We start from the raw sequence: 18587 nt of genomic DNA, 5'->3' as shown, positions 1-18587 counted from the left end.
GTTCAGGGAAAATTAAGGAATGGGGAGAGGATTGTATGGGCAGGTGTAAACTTTCACAACCTGTTAATGCACCAACAGACTCTCGTAAAATCATTATAGATCACCCCGACTATCCTGATCTACAGAAGGTACCTTCCTGTTACCATGATTTAAAGGAAGCCTTTAACAAATCCAAAGCCATGTCGCTACCTCCTCACCGAGATTTTGACTGTCCCATTGATCTCTTACCGGGAGCCCCCATTCCCAAGGGGAAACTTTATTCGATTTCGAGACCTGAGAGAGCAGCAATGGACGAATACATTTCCTCTTCACTCAAATCAGGAATTATCCGTCCTTCATCTTCTCCAGCCGGAGCGGGATTTTTCTTTGTGGGAAAGAAAGACGGGTCTCTGAGACCTTGCATAGACTACAGTCCACTAAATGACATTACGGTGAAGAACCGCTATCCTCTGCCACTCATGACATCTGCCTTTGAACTACTTCAAACTGCCAAAATATTCACCAAGTTAGATTTAAGAAATGCATATCACTTGGTTAGAATAAGAAAAGGGGATGAGTGGAAGACAGGATTCAACACTCAGAGTGGTCACTATGAGTATCTAGTAATGCCCTTTGGACTATGCAATGCACCGGCTGTGTTTCAAGCTCTTGTGAATGAGGTTTTACGGGAATTTTTGAATATTTCAGTGTTTGTGTATCTGGATGATATTCTGATTTTCTCCCCAGACACTAAGTCTCATGTTAACCATGTCCGTCAGGTTTTGCAGAAACTGCTAGAGAATCAGTTATATGTCAAGGCAGAGAAGTGTGAGTTCCACACAAAAGAGGTATCCTTCTTAGGATACATAATCTCACCTAATCATATGCAAATGGATCCGGCTAAAATCAGTGCAGTATCCCAGTGGCCTACACCAGACTCCAGGAAGAAGGTCCAACAGTTTCTAGGGTTTGCTAACTTCTATAGGAAGTTTATTAGGAATTTCAGTTCTGTTGCTGCCCCTCTACATGTTCTGACTTCTCCTAAGGTTCCTTTCAAGTGGACTCCCCAGGCGGACTTCGCTTTCCAACGTCTCAGAGAGAGATTCACATCAGCCCCCATACTCACCATTCCAGATCCCCAGCGCCAGTTTATGGTCGAGGTTGATGCTTCCAATGAGGGAATTGGAGGAGTACTGTCTCAACGTTCTGCAGAAGACAACAAGATGCATCCATGTGCTTACCTGTCGCGGAAACTGACAACGGCAGAGCGGAATTACGACGTGGGGAACAAGGAACTGTTAGCTGTAAAAGCTGCCCTCGAGGAATGGAGACACTGGTTAGAGGGTGCAGAGCAGCCGTTTTTAGTCTGGACAGATCACAAGAATCTGGAATATATAAGAAAGGCTAAGCGTCTCAACTCCCGTCAGGCCAGGTGGACACTATTCTTTAGTAGGTTCAATTTCACCCTCTCTTTTCGTCCCGGGTCTCAGAATCAAAAACCCGATGCTTTGTCTCGTCTTTATGATCCGGAACCACTTGCGGTAGAGCCCAAGACCATCCTTCCACTTAACCGTGTGATCGGAGCCTTTTCCTGGCAAGTGGAGTCGGACGTAAAAAAGGCGAATGTCAAGAATCCAGCACCTAGCGAGTGTCCCAACAATCTGCTGTTTGTTCCTGAGGCTCTTCACTCCAAGGTCATCCACTGGGCTCACTCATCTGTGCTTTCGTGCCATCCGGGGGTAACAAGGACAATGTTCAGGATACAACAACGTTTCTGGTGGCCAGACATGAAGAAAGATGTGGCAGAGTACGTAGCGGCTTGTCCGGTGTGTGCGTGTAATAAGACCTCATCACAAGTCAAGATAGGCTTGCTCCAGCCCCTGCCGATTCCCCAACGTCCTTGGTCACACATTTCAATGGATTTTGTGACAGGATTTCCTTCATCCAGAGGCAAGACTACGGTCCTAACAGTGGTGGATCGATTTTCAAAGATGGCTCACTTCATCCCATTGACCAAGCTTCCCTCTGCCAAAGTCACCGCAGAGGTCATGATGAATCACATATTCAGGATCCATGGATTCCCTGATGACATTGTTTCCGACAGGGGTCCACAATTCATTTCCGTTTTCTGGAAGGAGTTTTGTCGACTCATAGGTGCCACCGTCAGCTTGTCATCAGGATATCATCCTCAGTCAAATGGACAGTCGGAGCGTCTGAACTAGAGACTACGCTACGTTGTCTCGTCTCCCGGAACCAGACTACCTGGAGTGACCACCTCACATGGGTCGAGTTTGCCCACAATACTCTTCCTACGGCAGCCACAGGTCTCTCTCCATTCCATTGTGTCAATGGTTTCCAGCCTCCATTTTTCCCTAACAACGAGGAAGAGGTGAGGGTTCCATCGGCTCATGCCATGATCAGACGTTGTCGACGAGTTTGGGCTGGTGCTCGCCAGGCTCTTCTCCGAAGTTCAGCTCGGATGAAGGCTGTTGCAGACGTCCATCGCAGGGTCGCTCCCTCCTACAGACCAGGCCAAAATGTTTGGCTTTCCACTAAGGACTTACCACTCCATGTCGCCTCAAAGAAACTGGCTCCGAGATTTGTGGGTCCTTTCCCGGTGTCCAGAGTCATCAACCCGGTGTCTGTACGCTTGCAACTCCCCAGAACTATGAGAGTACATCCGACGTTTCACGTCAGTAAAATCAAGCCGGTGTGCGAGAGCACACTTGTTCCCGCCTCCAAGCCCCCTCCACCGCCCGAGTTCTTTGAAGGGGGTGAGGTTTACAAGGTCTGTAAGCTACTGGAGGTCCGTAATAGGGGGAGGGGGAAGCAATTCCTGGTAGACTGGAAGGGTTACGGTCCTGAGGCTAGAAGCTGGGTAGCTGCGTCATTTATCGTAGACAAGACGCTTATCCACGATTTTTACAATCAGCCTGGGCCATCAGGAGTTGGCCCTAGAGGGGGGGGTACTGTTGTGCACCGACAGAAATGCTAGAGAGATGCATGTTATTTACGTTTGCTTTCTCTCATTCCAGGCTTCCTGATTATTTTCACCTGTGTCTCCTGTGCTCATCAATGTCAGCCCCGCCCCGGATTGGTCCCACCTGTGTCTAGTTACCCTGTGCTTATATTCCCCTGTCTCCCAAGTGTTCTTTGTCAGTTCGTATTGTCTCTTGCTATGGTCAGGTCTATGCTCTTTGTACTCTTGTAAAGTTTGATTCCTCACTACGTGAGCGCTTTCATTTTGTTCCTCTATTTTTGTCATCTCGGTTAGAGATTTGATAGTTACCTTTTTTGTTGTTCATTGCTGTATTTTGGAAAATAAAGTATCTTACTAATACTTTACCTCTGTCTCCCGGGTCGTGCAATTGGGTCCTACATCCTAAGTGTCTGAGTTCGTAACAGAAGCCAGGATTTTTTTTTTTTTTTTTCGATACTTTGACTTTTCTTTAAAGTAAAATAAAAAAAATGGGTAACTACTATGGAAAACAATCTGTATTTATCTATCAGAATGCAGTCAATACCTGTTTAATAAGTGTGTTGTTGATGACGATTGAAAACAGAATGAATAGTGATCCCCGTGTAAACAGAACGGCTGAAGTTTGTAAACTAGAAGACATTTTGGATATCGTTCATTCTGGCAGTACTATTCCGGGTCATTGGGAAACGATTATAAACGAAACATTTAAAGTGGTACTGGAATCTTCATTTTCCGAAACATTCTGTAACATTACCGAAGAAATGAAACAAACACCAAAAGTGTATCATGTGCTCGCATTGTATGCTCTGTTTGTAGATGTAATGCATCTTTGTGTCAAAAACAGCATACACATGAATACTTTGGCCGAAGTGCAAAAACTCCATTATAATATTTCCCTTCATCTGGGGGATTCTGTGCTGGAGAAGATCCGGGGGATGTTGCAATCAGTATACATGTATTATTGATTCCTATGGGGTGAAAACAATAAATTGTAAATATGAAATTCTGCAAATAAAAAAAGTGTTTTTTACATTTTAACAAACTGTTGCAGTGTTTCAGTGTTTCAGTGTTTTGTGTGTCCCTGGAAGGAATATAGCAGGATGAGAGAAAAACATTTAAAAAAAAACGTATCTTAGAAGTGGCTATAGCATTTGATGCAATTCTAAAAGATAGTCAGATTCCTAAAAAGTTACAAACGGATGCTTGAAAATAATTATTTGTTTCTTCAGCAAGGCTTCAAAAATCTTGTTAAATAATTATTGTGGGGTTTCTCCGGAAGTGTTTCCTTGTACGATGTGAGGGTCTAAGGACAGAGGGGGTCGTATTGTCACTGATATTCTGTACAAACTGTGAAGTCCACTGAGACAAATGTAACCTTTGTGATATTGGGCTATATAAATAAACATTGATTGAACTCTAAATGAGCTGATTGTAATCTGTAAACACAAACAATATGCAGGAATGTGAGTCTGTTTCAAAGGCTTTTATTATTTTAGTTTAGTTTGATGATATAAACAGAACAGAATCACACTGGAAACATCGTACATATTCTCTATATCAATAAGTCATTGGTTCTTCTTTTAGACCAGAACAGACTGATAACTCAACAGGAACTATCAAACACATCCCAATGGAAGTTTCAAGTCACAACATTTCATTAACCAAACAGATTATTAGAGAAACTACTCTGCAGATGAATCAGTCAGTGGTTATAGTATAAATCAGAAAAGTAGTATGACAAAAACATTAAACATATTCAAAACTTCTGTTGATAAAGATGGAGTATATATGAAGTCATGTATGAATATTGTCAAACAGAGTTTATACAGTCAGACAGATTTTTCTCATCTGAATTGTCGTAGGACTAATTAATTGCCCTCTTTTTTTGTTGCACATGCAGATTTGACTTGGAAAATGTCAGGTTCAGAAGAGTCTCCAGGGTTGTCCTCAGTCTCTGGTTGTAAATGTCTCTCTGGATCTGAGTTCCTGGCTGGTTCTGGTCCTCCACAGTCCTCTCCATCAGCTTCTGTTTCCATGTGTTCAGCTGAGCTGCTGGCTGGAGGCTCTGCCTCTCTGTTCTCCTCAGTTTGAGTTTGATGAAGCGGTGAGGACTGACGACTAACACACTTATGGCTTTTGACCTGATGACTCCAGGTGAATATTTTGTCACAAACACTGCAGCTGAATGGTTTCTCTCCAGTGTGGATTCTCATGTGTCTATTTAAATCTCCACTCTGTGTAAAATATTTCTCACAGACTGAGCAACTGAATGGTTTCTCTCCTGTGTGGATTCTCATGTGTCTCTGTAAACCTCTCTCTGCAAAAGATTTCTCACAGACTGAGCAGCTGAATGTTTTCTCTCCTGTGTGGATTCTCATGTGTCTATTTAAAGTTCCACTCTGTGTAAAAGATTTCTTACAGACTGAGCAGCTGAATGTTTTCTCTCCTGCACTACGTCTTGAATCACTGACATGGTCTTGTTTATTTCTCTGAGAGTTTGAACCTGGTTCTCTGGTCTCCTTCCAATCAGCACTGCCTTCAGTGTCAGGTTCAGAAGAGTCTCCAGGGTTGTCCTCAGTCTCTGGTTGTAAATGTCTCTCTGGATCTGAGTTCCTGGCTGGTTCTGGTCCTCCACAGTCCTCTCCATCAGCTTCTGTTTTCATGTGTTCAGTTTGTCTTTGATGAAGCTGAGAGGACTGAGGTTTCTCTTCATCATCCTCACTCTTCACAGGGACAGGAGTGAATGTGGACTTGGTGATATCAGCCTCCTCCAGCCCTTGAAGCTGCTCTCCCTCCTGACTGATCCAGAGTTCCTCCTGCTCCTCTTTAATGTGTGGGGGGGGCTCTGGGTCCTCCTGGTCCAGACTGGAGCTCCACTCCTGCTGCTCAGGGGGAACCTCTTCTTTAACCACCACCAGCTGCTGGACGTCTGCAGGAAACAGGAAACACATATTCAGAGAAACTCTAGAGTATTAGAATTTAAAATCTAACCACGAAGTTCCGCCCACTGTGTGTTTCTGTTGGCTCGATTGTCTGTCAATTACACCTTTTTTCCAGATGCCCTGGAGAGTTTCAGGACAACAGGTGAGTTAGTACGGTAGCTGGTCTAAAACGTAGTTTCACTGCCGCTTAGCAAGGCGTCGGCCGTTCACGGAGTGTGAGGCCTTAGCCTTACAGTTTGTGACCTGTCTGCAGAGTCGTTAGCTGAGAACTGGTGTTGGAGTTTCTCAGAGTAGTCGTTTAGCATCTCTCACCGCCTTGCTAAACCTGTACTTGGACTCATACAGGTGCATCTCAATAAATTGAATATCATGGAAAAGTGAGTTTATATCAGTAATTCAATTTATAAAGTTTAAACTTATACATCACATAGATTCATCACACACAAAGTGATTATTTCCAGCGTTTTAATCTTGATGATTGCAGCTTACAGCTAATGAAAAGACAAAACAAAGCATTGAATATTACATAAGACTAGGGTTCCAGATGAGAACCGAGTTTCGGCGCATGATGTCCATAGTTAACCGCAAATTAATCGCACATTTTCTATCTGTTCTAAATGTACCTTAGAGGGATATTTTTCAAGTTTTTAATACTCTTATCAACATATGAGTGGACAAATATGCTTTATATGTTTGTTTAATATCATTTGAACAATGACAAATATTCTCATGAATATTAAACAACAACCTGGAACCTCTCTCATACAATACAAAGTGTGTGTGTGTGTGTGTGTGTGTGTGTGTGTGTGTGTGTGTGTGTGTGTGTGTGTGTGTGTGTGTGTGTGTGTGTGTGTGTGTGTGTGTGTGTGTGTGTGTGTGTGTGTGTGTGTGGTGCTGAGTGTGCTGACTTTTGGGGTTTGTTCAACTTTTAAAAGATGTTTGAATGGTGATATACACAGTGATAGATGTTAAGGACTAACGTTTATAATAAATACATTTGTATTGATTTGAAGATCTTTTCATACAATCATACGTATTGGGATCATTTGTATTAATGTGGACCGGAGGGAGAGAGTGACGAGCATAAGTTTCACTTTCCTTTTTTATTTCAATTCCAACTTTGGTCATGAAGAATATGTTTCTCTGTTGTCCCCGTTCATAAAGCATAACAGCATCAGAGCACGGTGCAGAGTCTCTAGATGAGTTTACAGTAGTCCCTCGTTCTTATTAAACATCCATGTTGTAGTCCGCTGTATAGAAAACTGTAGTTTCCATAGTTTCCCCACAGCAGCAGACGCACATTCATGACGTCCGCTGGCACATCATAAACACGTCGGATAGTGAAAGTGCAGTCGGATTCTCTAAAGTACCGCAGTCTCTTCTCCTAAGTCCTTTTGAATTCTCCTATCCACTATCCCTTAACCCCGTGACGTTTCACTCAGAGGTCAAGGAATAGACGATAGGGTTAGAACTTAGGAGCTGATTTTTGGACTATTCGACCGCAACCCCGGTGGAATCGAGGAGTCAGTCTGTGCACCAAAGTCTAAACCACGGTCCTCCCAAACTAGTCTCAACCAATCATAAATGTACGGGCAACGCTGTTACCGTTTAACTGGTGACGCGGGGGAACTCGTGACGTTCTATAAAATACATATACACATTTCGATCGCTTCTTCTGTCGTTTACATTAATCTTTTGGTATATTTGGCTGGATAGGAACACTTTGATGCACATTCAGTACCAGTGTGTGAGGTTGTGGTTGCGATGCCGATATCCGGACACGTACAGCGAGGACTATAAAAAGACACATGAGGTGACTGGGGATGTCTGTTCAAAACATTGCACGCTTGAATAAATAATTTAAACCAGCTATTGTTGCCAGACTTATTGCTGAATATCGTTCTTAATGTGATACCAAGTCCATCTGAGACCCGTGTACACCTTCAGACAGCCTCCAAGTGAAGCACACGTTGTTTACTCACAGTTTGAAAGCAGCGTGGAGAAGTCTTCAGCTGAGCTGTGATCCGCCCAGGATAACTTGTGATACGACTTCTGTTCTGTGGCTATCAACCAGCGATCATGTTTAATATTAAAGACTACACACATGTATCCCTTATCAAAACGGTATTCTGCACTTTGCAGCACTTATCCAGATGAGATGTGACTGTTTACTTGGTTAACTTTCGTTATGCATCGATACAGCGACACAAACCGAAAGACGAGGATACTCACATACGTTGAGAACTAGAAACACATATATTCATAATGTTTACTCTGCTGTGAACATGTTTTCGTTTCTATCTTAACGTTTATGCTTTTATCTTTGTGTTATTTTGTGTTATATGTTGTATCTATTTCTGTGTAACTTGGTAATATTAATATGAATTCCTTGTTATTGTTGTCTTTCCATCTGTCGGTGATGATTATACTACATAATGAAACACATGGCCTGATTAGCATATTTGATATGATATAACTTAATGTGTGCACTGGAATACATTTATATGTCAAATGACCACTTATCACAACATGTGGGCTCGCAGGCTGATCAACTAGGATATCTGATCTCGGTGGGTCTTAATGAGACTTGATACAGACCTCAGTCAGTAGGCTATTTCAAAGCAAATGCCTACTATAATATGTATATTATATGGCTTAAGTGTACATACATTCGCTCGCATTATAAATGATGGTTGGCTTGCATTTTTCTGAATCTTTTAACAATGTTAATGTGTAAAAATTCAGCTATGATGAACAAATATGTCGTAATGATTCGTGGCTCACTCACAACGCGCAGGTCTAGAGTGATTTTTGCTGTTGGGACTCGGGTTTGAGTCCAGCATGAACTTTTTAGTTATTTTCATGTCGATGGACACTGAATTATATGTTTGAATAGAGGATTCATAATATTGTTTGCGGAGACCAAAATGAATGACCAAGCAGCATTTTACAGTCTAAATATCCCTACACATGCAGAATGACATTTCTGCTGCTATCTTTGCAAAACGAGTAAACAGTCACATCTTATCTGGATAAGTGCTGCAAAGTGCAGGATACCGTTTTGATAAGGGATACATGTGTGTAGTCTTTAATATTAAACATGATTGCTGGTTGATAGCCACAGAACAGAAGTCGTATCACAAGTTAAACTGGGCGGATCACAGCTCAGCTGAAGACTTCTCCACGCTGCTTTCAAACTGTGAGTAAACAACGTGTGCTTCACTTGGAGGCTGTCTGAAGGTGTACACGGGTCTCAGATGGACTTGGTATCACATTAAGAACGATATTCAGTAATAAGTCTGGCAACAATAACTGGTTTAAATGATTTATTCAAGCGTGCAATGGTTTGAACAGACATCCCCAGTCACCTCATTGTCATTTTGTAGTCCTCGCTGTACGCGTCCGGATATCGGCATCGCAACCACAACCTCACTGGTACTGAATGTGCATCAAAGTGTTCCTATCCAGCCAAATATACCAAAAGATTAATGTAAACGACAGAAGAAGCGATCGAAATGTGTATGTGAGTGATTCTACAATTTAGGGTACATTCCATGTCCATTGATGTCCATTGATGATAATTATAATTATTCCAACTATTTTCTTCAAAAATATCATATTTTGCCTATTATTGGAAAGCATGTTATAATATCACACAAACATTATGTGCATCCTATGCTTTATTTACCTTGAAATGTGTCATGATGTTCTTAAATTGTCAGTTTTTGCTCTGTCCGTTTTTCAGTTGAGGGTGTCTTGGTTTCAAAATAATGAATAAAAACCATTAAAGTAAATAAAAAAAAGTATTCATTTATTTCAAAAGTCTAAATACTAAAGAATAATAACATATTTTTAATTGATTTCCTCCTTTAAATAATTTAAATATCTTAATATATGAATGTCCGCAAAAGTTCTGTCAACTATGTTACTAACAGAACTTCCCCCTTTAACTCAAAAATGGTTTGTCCCAATACCATGTCACCAGCATCACATGATGCCATGTTCCTCTTTGGCAGACATTTTGAACACACTGTGGTGATTGTCCTCTAATTTTTTACAATATTTTATGTATAATAGCACATGGTCAATTAATATACTCATTGACAATCAACAATGTTACGTACATTGTTATGGTTTACAATTGTTTAATGATTTTAATTCAATTATATGTTCAAATGTGATGTTAACCTGTTCAAGAAAATGACATGTGGTCATCCAGGCAAGGCCTACCATTGAAATGATGGGTCAAAATAGGGAAATTGTCAACTAGGTTACCTGTCAACTAAGTTACCCAGTACTGTAATAACTGTAGTAACAGTTATTACATTTATATCAAATAAAATAAAAAAATGTTTAAGCTTTGCAACCAGTGGATATGTTACACTGAGGAATATACTAACTTGAACCACTGATTGTTCTATTGAGAAAGAACACTTTCTTTGTACTGTTTTGTTGATGTGAAATGCACCATAAATTATAGAATCACTCATATGTATTTTATAGAACGTCACGAGTTCCCCCGCGTCACCAGTTAAACGGTAACAACGCCCTCTGTAATAAAATGTATTGACGCACGAGGTTCGAGGCTTTTTTACGGAAATAGTGGTTACAGATTACAGCTTTAAAAAGGGGACAGACCTGCTCTGTGGATCTGAAGCTGAGGCTGTAAAACAGCGTCCAGTAGTTTCCGGTGTCTCTCGTTCTCCTGTTTTGAACGAGACAGTTCCTCCTCGTACTCTGCTATCGTTCTTTCAAACAGAACAAAGATGTCTTCAGCAGCCGCAGTGAGTCGCTGCTTCACCAACGAGAGCAGCACAACACTCATGTTTACTAAATCACCACTTCCTGTTTCTCTCACTCTGTGTTGCTAGCGTGTTACCAGCTAGCATGCTAAGCTAGCTTCTAGAGTCCGAGCTAAAGGCTTCAGAAGAAAGAGCACAAAGTCAGAGGTTCATCCAGACACACAGACGATGGATCAGCTGCTCACACAGACTTCCTCAGGAACACCGAGAGAGAACCATGGATGTAGAGAGAGAACCATGGATGAAGAGAGAGAACCATGGATGAAGAGAGAGAACCGACGAGATGCGATCTGGTTCCAAGTTAGAAAGAGCGGGACCATCACTTCCGGTGCAGGGACTTCAAAATAAAAGCGGCTATGATTTCCCCTTAGACAATACCTAAACCTTTAAGATACACAGACATGGAGCTGCGGAGAGAACCCGGTTTATTTCTCCTGAAACACCTTTATCTATATTATAAGTATTCCCCCTCTTCCTGTAATATAATATTTGTAAGAAGAGAAAGGTGAAGAGAGAAAACCGTGGGTTTTATTGTGAAGGCCAGCACCGGAAGTTGTGTTTCAGGCTCTCCGTTAGCATGTTAGCTGGGGGGAAACAAGAAACCCTGGTTTCCGGTCGAATCGTCCAAAAATCAGCTCCTCTCGTCTTTTCCTAACCAAGACGAAAAGACGAGAGGAGCTGATTTTTGGACAGTTTGTCCACAGCCTAACTCTGCATGAGTTTTAAAAGTCTCTCTGACTCTTTACAGTCTCAACAAGTGTGTCTCTGTTAGCAAGATAACAGCTAATGCATCATGGGGGTTGTAGTTTTTAATCAACTTTATAGAGATCCAGGGGAAGTGTAGCGACCCTGCATAGGGTGCTGGGTGTGTCACTCAGGCGTCCCCCGTCTCTCTGCCAATCACAGAGCTGCACAGTATTGCTGGTCGGTGTGCGGGCCTGTGGTTGGGGGAGCAGAGGGGGGAGGGCTGGGGAGTCGTGACGTTGACCCTGCTGTGTGTGTGAGTTAGGGAGTGGAGTAGAGAGTAATGATAAACCTGTAACCTGTAACCTGAGCTGTATACTATAACCGTAAGCGAACAAAGGAGTTATTAAACCCAATCACTGGAAGCCTGTTTCCGACTCCCTTTTGTCGAACGTTACAGAAGAAACAAACAGTGCCATCAAGGGGCGGAGCTACAGCAACACATGGGGGCAATACAAGCTGGAACATTCCCAACCCGGTATCACGGCAAGACGTGAACATGTGACAATCTACCATGCTGGGAGACGTGAATATGTCACGGTTTCGTCCCTTCAAACGTGACAGTGGGTGTTTCTCAATCGCGAGTACGCTTGCTTGGTAGCACATGTCTGCCGAGCATCTTGCTTCAGAAGCGAGGCAAGAATACTTCCTGGCATTCGGAAAACGAAGAGTGGAACACGCTAGCAAGTGTGCAGGTGTGCGTCATATGAGAGGCCCCGCCTCTTACATCTTCCGCCACAGATTTGGGGAAATTGGTCTGTGCGCAAAGCATTGTGGGGATTTTAAGACCGCGGAGTCTACTCATGTGCAGCCTCGATATTTCTCCAAACGGAGTACGCCGGGCTCGGTAGATTTCCAAGTATGCTGGAGATTGGAACAGTACTTCGGCGGCACTCGATGACGTAGTATGCTTGAAATAGTGGCTCTGGAGCAGCTTTACTCGACATTGAGAAACACCCACAGTCTATGCTCCACACACATGGATTAACATGGATTTAATACATTAATGTAGCCTTTGTTTCTGCTAAAAGAGGTGTCGACCAGCTCGGGCAACAAGAAAATCGGCGAAATCGAGTGTGAAATTAAAAACATCTAATTTTGACAATAAAAACCGACCAATAGTCTTGGTAGAGCATTTGCTTGGCACTTCCGGGTATTTCTCCACTGGTTGGGCCATGTTAACAATACCGTGTAACTGTCACGTTTGAAGGGACGAAACCGTGACATATTCACGTCTCCCAGCATGGTAGATCGTCACATGTTCACGTCTTGCCGTGATACCGGGTTGAACATTCCATACAAGAGAACGGCTGGTCTCTATCAGAGAGAGGATACATACAGACATCATTACAATACTTATCCTGAGGGAAGAATTGGTTTTGTGGCAGAATACATTTATAAAAAAAATATTAAATAAGATAAATAAAATAAAAATATTAATATGAAGATAAAAAAGTGAAATGTAAATGTACAATAATAATAATAACAATACAGTCTCAACGAGTTTATCTGAGGCCTGTTAGCATGCGCGGCTAACAGATAGCTTCCAATGCATAAGATGAGATGCACTTTATTGATCCCAATCTGGGAAATGATTGCGTTGCAGCAGCATAAAAGACAAGGCATTGCACATGAGAGAAATGAAAAGAGTAGAAATAAACACTTCTAAAATGTAAACATCTCAAAACTGAAATAAAACAGCATTAAAAAAGAAGAAAATATACATTTTGAAATACCAATTTACCAAATATAAAGCAGGATATTATATCCATTAAGTGTGTAAGGAATGGAATATTAAATTAAATATAAATGTAAAATGTACATTGTGCTAAAAACATCTCTGATTTGTAAAGAGCGAATTACGACAATTCAAACCAAGAAATACAAAAAGATATAACAAGGTGGTCTACCTTACCACTCGACCTAAACTCAAGAATTCAAATCGTTAAACTAAATGTTCTACCTAGATTTCTCTATCTATTCCAATCTTCACCAGTAGAGGGCCCCCAAGGTCCATTTAGAAATTGGGACAGACTGATATCCAGATTTGTTTGGGGGGGGGGGAGAGAGGCCAAGAGGTAGGTCCAGAACTCTCCAGCTACCCAAAGAAAGAGGCGGTATGGGTTTGCTCAGATTGATGGAGTACTGCTGCTGCTCAGCTAAGACCCATTTACTGTTGCTGTGAAACGGAGTTTAGAGCAAAGTGGAAGCATATGGAAAATGAAGTAAACCAGATTCCAATTCAAAATATGAGTGGGGATTATAAACTATATAAGGAACTCAGAACTAAAATGGGTCCAATAACAGTGCACACATTGGATCTATGGTTTAAAGCAGTGGTTCTCAACTGGTGGGTCGCGACCCAAAAGTGGGTCGCGGACCCGTTTCGAGTGGGTCGCGGATGTGTGAGTGAAGAAAAAAAAGTTGGGAAAAAAAAATTGGATTTTTTTTTTTTTTTTTTTTGGGGGGAAAAGTCAATGCGTGTACCAGAATGCGTAGTTTATGTTAGTATTTCTAAAAATCTCCTGGGGGAGAATCCCCCCAGACCCCCCTGCTGGGGTTGGGTTTCAGCATGTGTGCCTTTTTATATAGTTCAGCTTTGATTCCATCATCTCATTAAACCTTTTTTAAAAGCATACTTTAGTTCTGTGAAGGCATATAAGGGATATATGCACTGTACTTCACTTTTATTAATATTGTATGCTCAAAAGCGTATATATATATATTACAGCACGATTTTTTGTTGAATAGATTTGAGTGCTTCAAAATGTTGGGTCGCGATGTATTGACCAAGTAAAAAGTGGGTCCCGAGGCCTGACCAGTGGAGAACCACTGGTTTAAAGTATTGAACATAGATAAGATTCAAAATGATGCAAATATAATAAAATGGGGAGCTTATGATGGAAACTTCAAACCTGCAAAATAAGATCAAGGTTTTAAACAATGGGTAGAGAAAGGAATAACAGCTTGGTGTGTTTTGGTTAAGGAAGGGGAGCTGGAGGGTTTTGATCATCTGAGAAGAAAACACACATTGGGAACACATGACTTCTATAGATACCTTCAACTAAGGGACTGTTACAAGAGGGGAGTCACATCAGATTCTTCCAAGGAGTTGAATAATATCATCCAAATTATAACTAAAGCATATCAGGAAAGAAACATAAGAATCATTTCAGCATTATATCAAGGATTTAGCAAAACATGACAAACACTCAACTAAATATTTCGAGGTTAGATGGGAGGAAGAACTCCAGATAGAAACACCAGATGAAGATTGGCATGATATGTGGAGGATCCATCATTCATCCACCAGTTCACGTGGAAGACTCTGATTCCTCTCTTCATAACACCAGAGGTGAAGAGTGAACAGATGCACAGTCCACAGAAGTGTTGGTGACAATGTGGTTCTTTTGATGCTGACCATATTCTTTTTAAAGCAGGGCTTATTTTCTCAAACCAATAAACACAATTCACAAAACACACAAAGTGCAAAACACCTCATATATACTGCAAACTGAAGCACTGCACCCAAAACTACAGAAACACTTACCAAAACCAAAGTTCTCCACCAAATGGCACACACTTTATTTATAGTACAAGACACTTTGTCCAGCCAACTACACACCATAGTGCTTTGTCTAAAGCAGGGGTTCCCAACCCCAGGTCTGCGGACCGGTACCGGGCCGCGGAGGTGTTACTGCCGGGCCGCGAAATAGCTGTGAGTTTATCGTAATATTTGCAGAATTATAAATATATAAAAATATTTTATTAAAAAAATATATATTTTTCTTTTAAATGTTCGCACCTATACCAGTCATATTATTTCATCCAAAACATACAAAATAAATCAAAATTGGTTAGCATAAGGTCTCAGCCTCTCGTGCGCAGAGAAAGTTACCGGTGCGCCAATAGGAAGTGGAGCACACAGGAGACAACCGTTTTCATCGCAGACTGTTATGTTTATGTGGGGAAATGGCAGTGCATACATTATTTGAGATATATTTTAAACTCGGACTTCATTTTAAGGACATTGCGGCCAGGGGTGTTGTGGAGCTATTTTTTTTCACTTGCAGCATCAGGAGGCAGCCTCTGAGAAGTGCAGCACCAGCGCGTACACACCGCCTTCACTGTGTTCACCACTGCAAGGCAGGCTGCTACGTTTCAACCACACACACCTCTACACACACACATCGAACGGCCCGATTATTCCCCCTATTACTTGTTGTATGAAGGAAATACGGTCAATACGGTCACAAAGGCGCATGATGTGTGTGTGTGTGTGCGTGTGCGTGTGTGTGTGCTCTGCGCTCTGCTCAGCTCCGCTGTGTGTGTGTGTGTATGTTCGGTGTGTTTGTGTGTGTCCAACAACAGCATTTGTTTTCAAATGACCATGAACAGTAATTTACACACATCTGGCCAACTCCATAATGTATATGTGGGTGTTCCCAAAATAAATTAGTTTAATCTTAATCTCGATGTAGTGCTAAATGCTGTCGGAGAGCACCGGCAGCTCTGTGATCGCTTGACACCGCCGGAACTAATGATCCGTCAAGCGAACTATTCCGGACACCAGCACCCGACCGGACTGTCACTGGACAGCGCTGTCAGTGTCAGGGTGCTGATGTCAGTGAGTGTAGAGGTGAGCGCAGGTGCAGAGATGAGTGGACCTCAGCAAACTTCCATGAACCGCTTCTTTGCGGGCTATTCTAATAAAAGAGATGGTGAGGCACAACCCGAAAAAGCTACCAAAAAGAAAAAAACGAGCTTTAATCGCAAATACGATTCCTCGTATATCAAATATGGATTTGTTGCAACGGGCGATTCGTTGGCGCCAAAACCATTGTGTGTTGTGTGTGCCGAAATGCTTTGTAATGAAGCAATGAAGCCATCGAAACTTCAACGGCACTTGTCAACCAAACATCCTTTTCTGGTTGACAAACCAGTTGAGTTTTTTGAAAGGAAAAAACGCGAGTTGGATGGGCAGAAGCAAGTGTTAAAGTCCACAACGTCAACGAGCGTCGCTGCAACAAGGGCTTCATATCTGGTTGCTCACCGAATAGCCAAAGCTAAAAAGCCCTTTACAATAGGAGAGGAGCTGATACTGCCCGCTGCCAAAGACATCTGCCGTGAACTTTTAGGAGAAAAAGCAGCTGGGATGGTAGGACATGTTCCACTCTCGGACAATACTGTTCCCAGGAGGATCGATGATATTGCCGAGGATATTGAAGGGCAATTGTTGGACAGAATAAAAGCATCTCAATGGTACGCAATTCAAGTGGACGAATCCACTGATGTGGAAAATAAGGCAGTTGTGTTAGTTTATGTGCGCTATGTGCATCAAGACGAGGTGGAGGAAGATTTGCTCTGTTGTCTTTCACTTCCAAGCTCAACCACCGCCTCCGAAATATTCAGAGTGGTGAATGAATACATTGCAGGCAGACTGGATTGGGCGTTTTGTGTCGGGGTCTGCACTGATGGGGCTGCTGCGATGACCGGCCGGTTGTCGGGGTTCACTGCCAGGGTGAAAGAAGTGGCACCGGAATGCGAGGCAACTCACTGCATGATACACCGTGAGATGCTGGCAAGCAAGAAAATGTCCCCTGAACTGCACACGGTCCTGAATGATGCAATAAGGGTCATTAACCACATCAAAGCCCATGCCCTGAATTTGAGGGTGTTTGAATTATTGTGCGAGGACATGGATGCTGATCACAGACGCCTTCTTCTACATACAGAGGTGAGGTGGCTGTCGAAGGGGAAAGCCCTGACGAGAGTGTTCGAGTTAAGAGAGCAATTACAGAAATTCCTCTCTGACAAGCAGTCACCTTTAGCCGCGCACTTTAGTGACAAGAGCTGGCTCGCAAAACTAGCCTACTTGAGTGACATTTTTATGGCTTTGAACCAATTAAATCTGACAATGCAGGGGAGGATGGCTGACACATTCAGGCTTGCAGACAAAGTCGCCGGATTCAAAGCCAAGTTGGGAACCTGGGCACATCGCGTCAACCGGGGTGTTTTTGACATGTTCAGCAACTTATCCAGTTTTTCGGAAGAAGCCGAGGGACTTGGCGAGTTGATACACAGCCACCTGCTATCACTGTCTGATGCGTTTCAACGCTATTTTCCATCTGCAAAGGACCCGAGGAATGGCAAAGGATGGATGCGTGATCCATTTCTAAATGACGATGGACGAGACCAGCTCCCATCGCAACAAGACGATCAGCTGATCGAGCTAATGAATGACGGAGGACTGAAAACACTCTTTAATTCAACATCGTTGACATCCTTCTGGATCAAAGCGTCGGGAGAATACAAAGAGATCGGCACGCTTGCTCTGAAGACACTGCTCCCGTTCCCAACGTCATATCTGTGCGAGGCAGGTTTTTCTGCCATGACGGCCACTAAGACCAGACTTAGAAGCAGACTGGACGTGAGGAATACCCTGCGCATTTCATTGTCAACCATCACGCCCCGGTATGACGTTATTATGGCTGGCAAACAAGCCCAGGGGTTTCACTGACATTTCAGTTATATCAGTGGTCCTAATTTGTTTTAATTGTATCCTGGTTTTAAACTTTGTTAATATGTTTTGGATGCATATTGTTCTATTATTTGTTCAGGCTGTTACATACAATTAGCCACTGTTGCCACCTAGGCCTATATTAGGCTATATTATATTATATATTATATTAATATTTGTAAAGCGGTCCTAATTTTTTGTTTTAATTGTATCCTGGTTTTAAACGTTAATATGTTTTGGATGCATATTGGTATTTGTTCAGGCTGTTAAATACAATTAGCCTCTGTTGCCACCTGCTGGTGAGTAAATATTAAAATCAGTTAAAATTGACAACCGGTCCGCGATTTTTTTTTAATGTATCTGCCGGTCCTTGGCACAATAAAGGTTGGGAACCCCTGGTCTAAGGCACTGGCATTAATAGGATGAGATAGCGGAACAGTCTTTATTTCTAGCTGATTTACTACGCCCCAGTCCATAAGACTTTCGTCAGCCCCTGAGTCTATTAACACACCCTGGTCAATGGTTTGATTGTTAATACAAATGTTTACCTGCGTAACAGGTCGAGGAGGAAAGTCTGCGGGAAACTTGCTCACCAGCGCCCTCCTTTTGACTGGTGAGCA

General features: G+C 42.3%; 1 protein-coding gene across 1 annotated transcript; it reads right to left on the bottom strand.

Moving 5' to 3' along the window:
- Nucleotides 1–4427: 4427 nt before the first annotated feature.
- LOC117490111 (zinc finger protein 135-like) lies at nt 4428–10987 on the bottom strand. The gene is made up of 2 exons (XM_034139696.1): nt 10540–10987; nt 4428–5888 (listed from the first exon to the last, which is right to left on the bottom strand). The coding sequence occupies exons 1-2, from the start codon at nt 10724–10726 to the stop codon at nt 4828–4830; spliced, it is 1248 nt and encodes a 415-aa protein (XP_033995587.1). The 5' UTR covers nt 10727–10987; the 3' UTR covers nt 4428–4827.
- Between the last annotated feature and the right edge of the window lie 7600 nt (nt 10988–18587).

The sequence above is a fragment of the Trematomus bernacchii genome, unplaced genomic scaffold, assembly GCF_902827165.1.
Source record: "Trematomus bernacchii unplaced genomic scaffold, fTreBer1.1, whole genome shotgun sequence".
Classification (NCBI taxonomy): Eukaryota; Metazoa; Chordata; class Actinopteri; order Perciformes; family Nototheniidae; genus Trematomus; species Trematomus bernacchii.
This window is presented reverse-complemented; position numbering and strand designations above follow the sequence as displayed.

Bases quoted from the DNA above. Each gene is read 5' to 3' on its own strand.
- LOC117490111 (XM_034139696.1), bottom strand. From the start codon at position 10,726: ATGAGTGTTGTGCTGCTCTCGTTGGTGAAGCAGCGACTCACTGCGGCT. The intron at 5,889-10,539 runs GTCTGTCCCCTT...TGTTTCCTGCAG, and splicing joins GCTTCAGATCCACAGAGCAG to ACGTCCAGCAGCTGGTGGTG.